The 14,023-nt window shown below is 40.9% G+C and overlaps 3 protein-coding genes across 3 annotated transcripts; 1 reads left to right on the top strand and 2 right to left on the bottom strand.

Annotated features, from left to right (window-relative positions):
* Window positions 1–192: 192 nt before the first annotated feature.
* On the bottom strand, window positions 193–2,593 carry LOC104759437 (uncharacterized). The gene is made up of 9 exons (XM_087493871.1): window positions 2,544–2,593; window positions 2,149–2,400; window positions 1,894–2,064; window positions 1,681–1,814; window positions 1,490–1,576; window positions 1,157–1,400; window positions 730–1,067; window positions 550–605; window positions 193–442 (listed from the first exon to the last, which is right to left on the bottom strand). Exons 1-9 carry the CDS (start codon window positions 2,578–2,580, stop codon window positions 379–381), a joined length of 1,383 nt encoding a protein of 460 aa, XP_087349997.1. The 5' UTR covers window positions 2,581–2,593; the 3' UTR covers window positions 193–378.
* Window positions 2,594–10,093: 7,500 nt separating this feature from the next.
* LOC147923914 (uncharacterized) lies at window positions 10,094–11,672 on the bottom strand. The gene is made up of 3 exons (XM_087496572.1): window positions 11,433–11,672; window positions 10,525–11,368; window positions 10,094–10,341 (listed from the first exon to the last, which is right to left on the bottom strand). Exons 1-3 carry the CDS (start codon window positions 11,670–11,672, stop codon window positions 10,094–10,096), a joined length of 1,332 nt encoding a protein of 443 aa, XP_087352698.1.
* A 1,310-nt stretch (window positions 11,673–12,982) lies between these two features.
* LOC147923913 (uncharacterized) lies at window positions 12,983–13,603 on the top strand. Its single transcript, XM_087496571.1, has 2 exons — window positions 12,983–13,072; window positions 13,196–13,603. Exons 1-2 carry the CDS (start codon window positions 12,983–12,985, stop codon window positions 13,601–13,603), a joined length of 498 nt encoding a protein of 165 aa, XP_087352697.1.
* The last annotated feature ends 420 nt before the right edge of the window (window positions 13,604–14,023 follow it).

The raw sequence follows: 14,023 nt of genomic DNA, 5'->3' as shown, positions 1-14,023 counted from the left end.
ATATTATTAACAATATTGTGTAACTTTTGTGTTTAACTGTTTCATAAAGCTAACCCAGCATTTGCCGCTACTTGGAAATAAGCCCAAGTAAGCCAAACATTTGCCGGTAGAATCAGAACAAATTATTCACCAAAACAAACCACATCTAAGTTGAGCAGCAAATATTTTCCGGTAGAAGTAGAACAAACCAAATCATTTGAAACATACTTAAATTTACTTATAAATTATAGAGCACGCATAAGTGTCAAAGTTAATCCAACATACATAAAATTATAGTGCACTTAGAGTAGTGTACTTAATATTTTTTCAATATAAAAAAGACTAGAGAATAAGCATAAGTTAACCCAAGATTTGCCAGCAAGAAGCAGAACAATCCATTCACCAAGGCAAATAAGCAATTGCACGGTAGTCTTCTCTTTTTTTTTGGCTTGTTGCACTTTGGCTATTCAAAGTTTTAGTTTTTCATTAAGAAAAATACAGAATTCTTTTTTTTAAAATACAGAATTCTAAAAATTAGAAATCTCAACGTTAAAGGATATTAAAACTTGCCTGGTTGTTCTGTCCGGACGAGAAACCCGTTCTGCTCTTGGCAAGTGGTCCAAAATCTGTAGGAAAACAAAAGAAAGGGAAACAAAAGGTTGATTCGAGTAAACAAAGACAAATTAAAATGACAAAAGAAAAGTATTGATACAACAAGTCAATACGGTTTTGGCTAGGATGCTTGGTTACCTTCCGTTGGTGTGCTCTACCAGAGAGATGCGTGATGAAATTTTCAATGCCTTGGAAAGCATGACCATGGCAGCATACTGAGCAAAACCAGTAGGCAGATTCACCCGCTTCACTGCCCTTATCCTCCTCAAGTGCCTCCTCAAACGCTGCTGTATCTCCCAGAAATTCACAAGGAAGAGTCTCACGAATCTTAAGCGATGTTGTACATCCCAGATCTAAGCTTTCATACAATTCATGGTAAAGACCATCGGACGGAGGGGCTATGACAATGAAATTAGCTGGAGGTTTTTCACAAAATTCGGTGAGCTCAAAATAAAGATCCTCAAGGCCACCGGAACCTGTTTCAGAAAAGAAAAGACTTGAGACTCTCTCTCTATTCATCAAGGATCCATAACTGTAGAAAGGGGAACAAGGATGAGATATTAACTGTAAGCGACGTTATGAAGAATAATTCCAGTGGAAGAGAGAGCTCGCAGGGTATCTTCAGGGACGTCTGACAGTAGGCCAATGGCAACGATGCTAAAAGGACGAGGGTAGCTTGAATCCTCCAAAAACCGTTTAATACATGGACCAACAAGAAGAGGATGAAAGTCAGAGGGAACAGGACAGCCATTGATGTCCCAAAGCACTTTGGTTAATACAGGCTCCTGGTCCCAGGAGTGTTCCCCCGGCTGATTGCAAAAAAAAAAAAAAAACAACAACATGAACATGGGGTCAACATGAACAACATGAACATGGGAGTCATGGGCTGCTTTCTCACCATTCTAGTAGCAAAGGCCGGATGAGAATCAAGGGGAAGGGGAGCTGAGGGTACACACCGAGGACGATCGGGTAACCAGCCCAATCTCTGTTTGAAAAATAAATAAATGCAATATGGGGGAGGGGTCAAAAGTCAAAACTAGAAAAAAAAAAAGACAAAAAAGACAAAATTGTAATGATTAGGATGATTACCAGCCCCTGATGTTCTTCACTAGAGAGATGGGCGGTGAACTCGTCAAAGTCTTGGCTAGGAGGGTCACGCTGGCATACTAAGCAATCCCAGTAGTGAGGGTCACCTCTTTGTCCGTGAGGTAGGATTACCGAATCTGCGTGCGTAGCCACTTGATCAGCAAGCAACAAACAGAGAGAGAGAGAGAGAGAGAGAGCAAACACACACACACACACCTCGTGATAATGACAGAATATCACCGAATTTCGGCTCAAGCAAGTTGTATCCAGCAACTCTTCGTATGAAGTTAGTTATTTTAAGGTCCCCATCAGATAACGCAACAATAGTAGCTGGACGTGGGTTCTTGTCAGTAAAGTCAAAAATACGCTGACCAATTCCAAAGCCCTCTGTTTCAAAAACACTAAAGAGGTGAGACTCTCTCTCCCTCTGTTCAATCAAAGATAGAATATAAGGATTGACAAGATACTAACCGCAGTTGGGGACGTTAGTAAGAGCGATTCCAGTGGAATAGAATCCTCTAAGAATGTCAATAGGAACGTCGTCTAGTACACCAAAGGCAAAGATGCTGAAAGGACCATGGTAGCCATACTTCTCCAAATACAGTTTGATACACGGAACAACCAAACGAGGATCAAAGCCAACAGGAAGCGGACACTTGCTCATTTCCCAAAACACCGCTCTTACAGCTACAGCCTCTTCCGGCGAAGCCTCCTTCATAGAACCTAACAAAAATCAAAATTTTCAAGATCGGGAAAGCAAATCGCACTAATCAGATAAGCAGCCGGAAAGATAGATTGACACGGCTAAATCACAGAGACACAGAGGACGTAATCGTATCTAAGAAACCGTAAGCCATTAATTTTACCTGAGGGAAAAGCAGGGAAGCGGAAGGGACTCGTCATTGGACTAGGGTTTCGATATGCTTGATTGAAGCAAATCCGTGTGTATTTATAATTTACATGGCGGGAGACAGGAGGCGGTTTACTTGACTTCGGTTTAATGGGCCTACTAGTCTATAAGAATCAAGGGAATTTGACACTCACACCCACTTTCCACTCTCCCTATACTTTCTACTTGTAAAATTACATCTTACCCCTCAAAACTCACTTTCCACTCAAATACATCTTACCTTCTCTTTCTGCTTTTTTTTCCTTCTCATCTCTCTCTCTAACTTTTCTCTTTCTTTTCTAATATTTTTTTTCTTTAACATTTATTTTTTATTTTCATTACTAAATTTTAAGTTTAGTAACTTTAGTTGGTGATAAACATACTAAATTTTAAGTTTAGTAATTTTAGTTGTTGACAAACAAAAAAAGTTAACCTTATACCCTAAATCTTAAATCCTAACACCACATAGACACTAAATCCATATAAGCCCAAAAACGTCAACCTTATACCCTAAATCTTAAATCCTAAACCACCCTAAACTATGGTGATGTTTGAACATGCAACAAACTTGTCAATAAATTTCATCTGGATTGCTTGTCCACATGGTCAGAGTTTGGTGGATAGGCTTAGAGATTAATAATGACCATGTTTGTTGTGTAGTATGCTTCTAGTGACACTTCTAAGTTCTAATATCTCTAATTCTAGCTTAAAAATAGTACAAAAACATTTGGCTAAAAGACATCTAAGTGGCTAAACTATAGTGATGTTTGAACATGCAACAAACTTGTCAATAAATTTCATCTGGATTGCTTGTCCACGTGGTCAAAATTTGGTGGATAGGCTTTGAGATTAATAATGACCATGTTTATTGTGTAGTATGCTTCTAGTGACACTTCTAAGTTCTAATATACCTACTTCTAGCTGAAAAATAGTACAAAAACATTTAGCTAAAAGAAATCTATGTGGCTAATTTAGGGTTTAGGGTTTAGGATTTAGGGTTTAGGGTTTAGGGTTTAGGGTTTAGGGTTTAGGGTTTAGGGTTTAGACAGATGAAAATGATAAACATGCAACATGCAACATGGATTTAGTGTCATAAATCCTAACACCACATAGACACTAAATCCATATAAGCCCAAAAACGTCAACCTTATACCCTAAATCTTAAATCCTAAACCACCCTAAACTATGGTGATGTTTGAACATGCAACAAACTTGTCAATAAATTTCATCTGGATTGCTTGTCCACGTGGTCAGAGTTTGGTGGATAGGCTTAGAGATTAATAATGACCATGTTTGTTGTGTAGTATGCTTCTAGTGACACTTCTAAGTTCTAATATCTCTAATTCTAGCTTAAAAATAGTACAAAAACATTTGGCTAAAAGACATCTAAGTGGCTAAACTATAGTGATGTTTGAACATGCAACAAACTTGTCAATAAATTTCATCTGGATTGCTTGTCCACGTGGTCAGAATTTGGTGGATAGGCTTTGAGATTAATAATGACCATGTTTATTGTGTAGTATGCTTCTAGTGACACTTCTAAGTTCTAATATACCTACTTCTAGCTGAAAAATAGTACAAAAACATTTAGCTAAAAGAAATCTATGTGGCTAATTTAGGGTTTAGGGTTTAGGGTTTAGGGTTTAGGGTTTAGGGTTTAGGGTTTAGGGTTTAGGGTTTAGACAGATGAAAATGATAAACATGCAACATGCAACATGGATTTAGTGTCTTAAATCCTAACACCACATAGACAATAAATCCATATAAGCCCAAAAACGTCAACCTTCTACCCTAAATCTTAAATCCTAAACCACCCTAAACTATGGTGATGTTTGAACATGCAACAAACTTGTCAATAAATTTCATCTGGATTGCTTGTCCACGTGGTCAGAGTTTGGTGGATAGGCTTAGAGATTAATAATGACCATGTTTGCTGTGTAGTATGCTTCTAGTGACACTTCTAAGTTCTAATATCTCTAATTCTAGCTTAAAAATAGTACAAAAACATTTGGGTAAAAGACATCTAAGTGGCTAAACTATAGTGATGTTTGAACATGCAACAAACTTGTCAATAAATTTCATCTGGATTGCTTGTCCACGTGGTCAGAATTTGGTGGATAGGCTTTGAGATTAATAATGACCATGTTTATTGTGTAGTATGCTTCTAGTGACACTTCTAAGTTCTAATATACTCACTTCTAGCTCAAAAATAGTACAAAAACATTTAGCTAAAAGAAATCTATGTGGCTAATTTATTTTGGACAAATTTCTCTCATGTAAAGAATGAGCAAAATATTATATGATAAATATCCATAACTACTAATCCACATGATTGATATTCAATGTTCTAAATAAATCAATGTTGTTAATTTTTATTTTGTTTATTAACTACTTATGAGTGTATATGTTTCTGGACCAACACAAAATATGAAGCAAGGAGCTCATGGTGCCTATGGATTTAATTGTGTGGATGTTGTATGATGATTCTTTGGTCTGTCTACATTGGTATCCACAAAAAAATATCCACATGATCACATCCATAGCCACCATTCAACTGCTATTCTTCAGCTTAATGTCTAGATATGCTTTGTAAATTCATGGAGACCTATCCATAGTTTTTCTATCCACTAAACTTTGTTTTTTAAAGTGAATAGTTTTGGTTTTAGGTTCAAGGGTTTATGTTCTAGGATTTAAAATTTAGAATTAAAGGGTTTTGTACTTATTTGATCTATGTTGTGTTATGGATAATATGCTATGGATAAAGATCTAACCAAATTTATGTATGTATATTTTGTATGAATAAACACAAGTAACTATCTATTAACAATACTGCAATTGATTATCCACTTATAATTGAACAAATGTTCAACGACCGATGGATACTGTATAATCTAAAAATTCATAAAAAATATAGCAATATGTATCTTAAAATGTAGAAAATATATAATCATAATATATTTTATATAAATAAATAGAAAATTTGTTTTATTATAACAAATAAATATATTTTACTTTGTTAAAGTGTTAACAACAAAAAAGAAGAGAAAAAGAGAGAAAAGAAGGAGAGAAAGAGGAGAGGGGCAAAATCGTCCAAAATGTGTGGACACATAAGCAAAAAACTTGGGAAAGTATAGGGAGAGTGGAAAGTGGGTGTGGGTGACACAACTCACACCCAAAGTGGGTGTGGGTGTCATTTTCCCAAGAATCAATTCTTAAAAGTTTGTTTTCTCACTGGTCATGTGTTGATTGGTCTTTCTTAAAAGTTGTGTTTGCGGGAGATTGTGATTACAAAGAAATATTATATTTTTTCATATTTTTATATCTTGATATTTTTTAGAATGAAATTAATTGATCTAAATTTTTTAATTATATTATATTATTTACTTCCAAACAAATAATAATATTATATATTTTTTTGGTAATGGATAGGGGACAAAGATCCCCTATTATTTATTCAAAGCAGAAAAAATTATAATCGTATATTGCGCAGGACCGAAGTCCCGACTATATCGTCTAACAATACCGGATGACATATCTCTGGACATACATCAAGTAAAAGAAAACCAAGCGGTAAAGAAAAAGCATAGTTCGCTAACCCATCAGCAAGACGATTAGCTTCCCTATACACGTGAGTCACCCGGACTAACCAGTCCCTTGTAATAAAGCCATGGCACAAGCGTACCAGGTAAGCTAGTGGATGAGTGTCAGAAATCCCTCCCCGCAGGAAATTCACGACCAACTCCGAGTCCACCTCCAAAACCACTCTCCTCCATCCGCATTCCCAAGCTAAAACCAAACCATAGTACACACCCCATAACTCAGCAACCGGAGCCGTACATGAACAAATATTGAGTGCAAAACCGACTAGCCACCCCCATTAGTATCACGAGCAACTCCCCCTGCCGTCGCCTCGCCCGGGTTACCGTGTGACCCCCCGTCCGTATTAACCGTAACCCAACCATCCAGTGGCCGGGACCATGAGATGAATCTTTCCACCCTCTCAGCTCTGACCGACCCTCCGCTCACGCTAGCATGTGACTGAGTAACCTCAGCTGCGACCGTCTTGATAAACCCCAGTCTATCCCGACACAACCCTCTTTTCCCAAACACGTCCTTACAACGTCATTTCCAGGCCCACCAAACTGCCATAGCAAAGATCGTGCACCATGGTATCCGTACAGAACGTGACTTCTTACCCAATTTATCGAACAACCACTCCTGCAGGGACTGTTCAAAGAATCTGCGGTGCTTAACTGGTGGCACCATCCGTGTCCATATACCTACCATCGCAGGGCAGTCCCGTAAAACATGAAGAATTGTTTCGATCCCACCGTTACATACCTGACACACATCCGTTTCCCTCATGTGTCGTCGCATCCTTTCCACATTCGTCAAGATCACTTGGTGCGAGACCAGCCATAGGAAGCACCGAACTCGTTCGGGAGCAATTACTCTCAAAATTTTTTCAAAAAAATGGGACATGCATTGAGTTGACACTCCACTCCGACTCACCAATGAGTACGCTGAGGCAACAGTAAACCTCCCATTCTCTGTACCTCTCCACGATAATGTATCCTCCATACAGGGGACGCATTAAGAACCACCGCGAACAACATTCTACTAATGTGCTCTGGCAGGTATACCCTGATCCTACCTAGGTCCCAACCAATGCCTTCAATCCAATATTCCTCCGCTCTATGCTGCTTCTCGACCTCTGGCACCCATTGCAGTAATGGTGTATCAAGCAGCCAACGATCTGTCCAAAAACGAATTTGTTTTCCATCCCCAGGAACCCAACTAAAACCCTGCAAGATAACCTCCCTCAGACCGACACCAACACTTCTCCAGATGGAGGACCAAGTCCCCTTCAGTTTCATCCACGAGACGTCATGACCCTCCCCCACCTTGTATTTGCAGCGCAACACTTAACCCCATAGACTCGTAGTATTCTGCAATAGGCACCACCCCACTTTTGCTACCAAAGCCTTGTTCATGTCTCGCGCTTTCCGAATACCCAAACCACCTTCTCTCTTCGGAGAACACACTCGATCCCATGATAAAAGGTGTATTCGCTTCTTCTCCGGTGTGTCACCCCACAAAAACGACCGAGATAGCTTATCCAAGCTCTCTAAAGTCGAAGCTGGTAATACTATCGTGCTCATTGCGTGAACTGGGATTGAGGAGAGGACCGCTTTTGTAAGCGTAACGCATCCTGCTAAACTCAAAGTCTGACTTCTCTCCAAACCGCGATGACACCCGCTCGAGGATCTCTCAAAACGTTTCCTTGTTTATTCTGCGCTGCAAGATAAGCATACCCAAGTACTTTCCCAACTCTCTCATCGCCCCAATGCCACTCTCTGCTGTTATCAGTTGCTCCATATCCCGACTCATATTGTCAGAAAAGAAAATCTTAGATTTCTCCAGACTCACTTTTTGGCCTGATGCCATACAAAACGTGTCTAGGACTCACCGAATAACTCTCACTTGAGCTACAGACACCTCAGCAAACAAAATAATGTCATTGGCAAAGCACACGTGTGATAACTTTGGCCCGCCTCTTGACAACCCCACCGACTTCCATTCCTTTCTACCAACTGTTCCGTCAATCAAGTGGCACAACCTTTCGACGCATAGTACGAATATATATGATGATAACGGATCCCCTTGCCGCAGCCCTCTCTCTGGTACAAACGACTCCGTTTTTTCACCGTTCCACAAAAGACACATTGATGGGTTTGACACACACTCCATTATTCTCCGACGCCACCCTTCATCCAAACCCGCCGCTTCTAACGTCTCTTCCAAGAAATCCCAGCGAACTCTATCGTAAGCCTTCTCCAATTCTAGTTTCAAGAGCATCCATCCCTTTCTCCTCGTTTTTCTTCGCATCGAATGGACTGCTTCTTGAACCACCACAATATTGTCTATACTCAATCTACCCGGAATAAAGCTCTCTTGCGCAGGTCCTATCAACTTGGATATCACACTCCTCAATCTGATTACCATCATTTTTGTAATGACTTTGAAAAGTTTATACAAACTCACGGGCCTGAACTGTTTAATCCGGTCCGGTTTTGCCACTTTTGCTATTAAGACAATAAGCGCATCATTCGCCGCCTCTGGTAGTGCTCCAGACTCAAAGAACTCCAACACAAACCGTTGTACCGAGCTTCCCACGACTTCCCAACACTATTGATAAAACACTGGTTGGAACCCGTCGGGCCCCGGTGCTTTATACCTGCCCATACTCTTTACTGCGGCAACATTGATAGTTGCGGGCGAGTCACACTTAGACCCTCCAGGGAGTATAACTTTTTGTAGTATCTGAGTGCCAACTCTTCCAACTCGTGCTTCTCAGATATCCACCGATCCTGCTCATCTTTCAACATCTCCACCTTATTTTGTCGTCTTCGCACGACTGTGGTGGTATGAAAAAACGTTGTGTTTCTATCCCCCAATGCTATCACTTTCTCGTGAGACTTCTGAAACCACAGTGTCTCCTCTTGTGTAAGTAACACTTCCAGTTCTCGAAGTAGCTTTTCTTCCTTTCGTAATAGCGCATCTGTTTATACCACCGACACCAAATCTTGCACTTCCTTCACCTCCCGTAACAACTTTTCCTTGCGAGTGTTGATATCCCCAAAGAATTCTCTATTCCATTTCTTCAAAGTCTTTTGTAGCTCCCCCAAAACTTGCGAAGTAGTAAGATTTGAGTCCCAATATGCTGTCAACATTTCTTTAAAAACACCATGGCTTAACCAAGCCGCTTCAAAGCGAAACAGTCTCCTTCTCGGGTCACACACAGTAGCCAGACTAAATTGCATATATAAGGGAGCATGGTCAGAGGAGAGAAATGAGAGATGAGACACAACCGAGCCTGTGGATTGCAAAGAATGTGATCCAAACGTTTCACAATGAATGTCCTCTCCGTACGTCCCCTACGCCATGTGTATGGACCACCCTTAAAACCCAAATCGATCAATGCAAGATCATTTATCCATCGTCCGAACGCGAGAGAATCCACCGACAACCTTCCGTTCCCTACCGTACGTTCCAATCGTATAATGGTATTAAAATCGCCCCCAATTACGACTGGACCATTGATACCCAATACCACCTCAGTAAATTTCCCCCACAAACCACTCCTTCGGCTAACCATTGGAGCCGCATACACCACCACTATGTGAACCTCATCACTACCTGTCCCCACCTTCGCGTATATGAACTGGTCTGATGTGTCCATAATCTCCACCACACCCACTCGAGACCACCACAACAGCCACAGACCGCCGCTTTGCCCTGTTGCATCGACTCGAAAAGAACCATAGCCCAGCCTCTGACATATCCTCTATGCCCTTTTCCCTTGAGCATGAGTTTCAAACAACGCCAACACGTCCATATCATGCTTCTTCAGCAAGTAACGCAGCGATCTGCGAAAACTAGGTTTATTCGCCCCCCCCGGCAATTCCATAATAGACAATTCATCATTGATACTTTAAACAAACGTAGAAAAGCCGGGGAGACCCGTCATTGCTCGCCAATCTGATCACCAAGCTCCATCGAGTTCACCTCTCCACTCGATGCCAAGACCTGCCCACTCTTTGTTATAATTCCCTCAACATCTGCCGACCTCACCGGTTCTTCAGTATGTAACGCCAGCGTTGATACTTCCTCCAGCAAACGGCCACAGGTGAAAACTCCCCCGGCTATGCCATGGTGTTCCAACTCAACTCGCAAGTGTTTACCAGAGGTCACCAAATCCGTCTCACTTCGAACTGGGCCAAAAACCAACCCCGCAGCAGGCTTATTTCCTCTAGGGCCTGAACTCGTCGGCCCAATATTCTTTGAATTTCTCGGCCCACTGGGCTTTTTACTACCCCCTCCGCCTCTGCTCCCGCCAAAACTTCAAAATTCCTTTCCCTCTCCACTAGTTTCCTTCCATTGATTAATTTTCTTACCTGATCCTGAAATATTCCCAGGAATCTCATTTTCCTTATTTTCAGCCCCAGATTGCTTAAGTTCCCTTGAACCAACCCCAACCAAATCCGCAATCAATCCTCCGAATTTGTTGGATATGGCAACCTTTCCCGATTCCGATCTAGCCGCAATCTCACCAACCCTTGCTGCATTATTCGTTACCGATTCGCCCGCCGCGAAGACTAGATTCTTTGCCGGTTCCAAAGCCTTCCGACCCGGACGGTGGACTACCGTGAAACCATCTTTGTCTTTTCCAGCATCTCCGATCTCTGACACCTCAATCTGCACCTGCATCTGGACCATACTCTCCGACAATTTCTGAGGACACGTATGCACGGTATGGCCATAAATTCCACACGCCGGGCAGATGTTACTCAATCCTTCGTACACCACTGTGTATCGCTCCCCATTCACCATAATTGACCCTTTCAACAGTTTCCTTATGTTAACTTCAATACACACCCGAGCAAACCTGGCTCTCTCTACCTGTGTCGTTGTGATATCGGCTCGCAATGGCTTGCCTACCCCTTCCGCAATTCCCATGATGATCCTACGATGGTAGAAATTCACCGGTAGCCCTACTATCTTCACCCACACCGGTGTGGTGACAATATCATCTTTCATCGGATCAAATTTGGGTGACCATGCCTGGACCATCAACAGGCTCCCGAACAACCGCCATGGACCACCCGTCACCACCGTCATGTAATCTTCCTCCAAATCAAACCGCACCATAAAGAACTGTCTTGGGAGATCGACTACAAACATCCCACCTGCAGGCTTCCATAGCTCACGCATCTTCCGAACCAACACCGCAACTGGAACCTGCCTCCCCCAACACTTTCACAACCATGCACTGCTTCCACAACCCATTCATCGCTGATAACACCTCCTGACCGATTGTGACCACTGCTTCGCCATTTTCCCCATGCGGAAACTCCAACCTCATCCTCGACGCCACAAACTCATCATCTAAAACTTGTTCCGGTACCGGCCTACCTCCACCAGTACTACCCCTGACCTTCTCCACGTATGACAATTTTGGACTTGGATCTTCCCCTGGTGGCCTACCCACCTCCTCCATACTCGCATCCTGCCCCTCGACCTTGCTTGCCCTAGCCGCCTCCATTGTTAGGCAAATAAAAGTAATGATAATATTATATGGTATATATAAAATATTGATAAATGATATCTCATTAAAAATATATATAGTTACTAAATGAATATCGAAAAATGATAGGATATTTTTTTGTATAAAAGGATAATTAAATTTATTGAATATAAAAATAGTATATTTAAAATTTGAGAAGAATAACATATGTCAAAAGAATAGAATGACACTTGTCAGCTTATTAGAGTATGAGTTTGAAGAAATCTTATATAATTTTATTTATATTGTATTATTTACTTCCTAACAAATGATAATATTATGGCATATATAAAATATTGATAAATGATATCTTATTAGAAAATATATAATTATTAAATGGATATTAAAAATAATAGGATATTTTTTTACTTTTTTAGTATGAAAGTATAATAGGATATCTCATGTTTCTTCTGTTGGGAACAGCCTTCTGTTTTCTTTATGTTTAGTATTAAATTTTTGGTTTCGAATAAGTCACCAACGGTTGTTCCGTATGGTCTTTGCTGCTTTTTGATTTTCTTCCCATGTATTGGTTTTCTATGTATTGGGTTGTGCCTTGCTCTATGGTTCTTCTTTGTAAGAGATTTAATAAAACCTTGTTGCCCCTCTTCTTGTTCTCGTTCTACTGGTTTTTTTGGTTTGCAACTATCTGGGTTCTATGTTCGACGGATGAACCTTAATTTTTGTCTCTCCATGAAGGTGTTTAATTGGGCTTTGCTATTTCATTGTTCATGGTTGATTTTTATCACTGTCTTTGAATGGGGTTTCGATCAAGCCTGTTCATGGCTTCTGGGCTGGGCTTTTTTATGGCCCTTTGTGTATAGTTTATACATATACGATTTACGCCTCTTGACACTTGGTTTCTTTTCAAGACTTATATATTGTGGTTTGGTTTTTGTTCTTTCTGCTCACTTTCTCAAGGGTTGGAGGATGTGGGTTTTTGGTGTTTTAACAACACCGCACATATGTTTTTTAGATGAATATTATTAGTTGGAACTGTCAAGGTTTGGGTAATAAGGCTACAATTGGGAACCTAAGAGATTTATGGTCTAAACATCGGCCAGATTTTCTGTTTTTTATGGAAACAAAACAATCTATTGTTTTTGTGGAAAAATCCCTTGGTCACTTCGGATATAAGAATTTAAAAACAGTAGATCCTATTGGTTGTAGTGGTGGTTTAGCCCTTTTTTATAATAAGGATGATTTTCAGGCCTCAATTTTATTTGAGTCTAACAGACTAATTGGCGTTGAAGCGGTCTTTAAAGGACACATTATCCACTTAACATTTGTATATGGGGAACCTGTTCCTAAGAACCGTGACTTGGTGTGGGAACGTCTATTACGGATTGCTTCCTCTCGGTCCTCTCCCTGGTTCATTGTTGGTGATTTTAATGAATTGACAGGGAATCATGAAAAACGAGGAGGAAAGCTTCGTCATCCGGCGTCGTTTCTTTCCTTTAATGGAATGATTCGGGATTGTGGTTTTTTGGAGTTTCCCTATCTAGGTGATTGGTTGTCTTGGAGGGGTCGGCGTGAAAAAACCGATACGTTGTCGGTTGGATAGGGCGTTAGGTAATGAAGATTGGCATGACCTATTTCCTGACACAGTTACGGAATATTTGCCCATGATCGCCTCAGATCATACGCCTCTTCTGGTTAATATTGGTGCGAAGAGGCCGCGGGGACGAAGGAGTTTTATGTTTGATCGACGGTGGGTTGGTAAGGAGGGTTTGATGGATGCAATCTCCTTAGGTTGGGCTGAGCACCTAGCACCAGGTTCTTCTAATTTTGTGGAAAAAATTGTGAACTGTCGTAGGGCGATTTCTCGGTGGCGCAAATCACATGTCCCCTTTGGTAGGGATACAATTGAGGATTTAAAGAGGCAATTGACTGAGGCTCAGGCAGCTGATTGAACTCCCTCGTCTGTCATCACAGATTTGAACAATCGCTTACGAGAGGAGGCTTATAGGGATGAAAAGGTTTACTGGTATCAGATGAGTCGGAGCAAGTGGATGCGGGTAGGAGATAGAAATTCTAAATATTTTCATGCCCAGACAAAGCAAAGGCGGGCCCGAAATCGGATCACAGGTCTTTTTGACAAAAATAATATTTGGTCAACGGATGATGCTGATATTTGTAATACAGGAGTGTCATAACTTGATGATTTGTTCACTTCTATTAACCCGGTTAATTTTGAGGAAGCATTAAGGGAGGTTAATTGTGTGATTACGGATGAGGATAATGGAAGGTTAACAGAACCAGTCACAGAGGCTGAGGTTAAAGCGGCTTTGTTTATGATGTATCCGGACAAAGCTCCTGGCCCGGATGGGATG

Source organism: Camelina sativa, chromosome 17 (genome assembly GCF_030686135.1).
Source record: "Camelina sativa cultivar CO46 ecotype springtype chromosome 17, ASM3068613v1".
NCBI lineage: Eukaryota > Viridiplantae > Streptophyta > Magnoliopsida > Brassicales > Brassicaceae > Camelina > Camelina sativa.
Note: the sequence above shows the minus strand (reverse complement) of the source record. Positions and strands in the feature narration are given on the sequence as shown.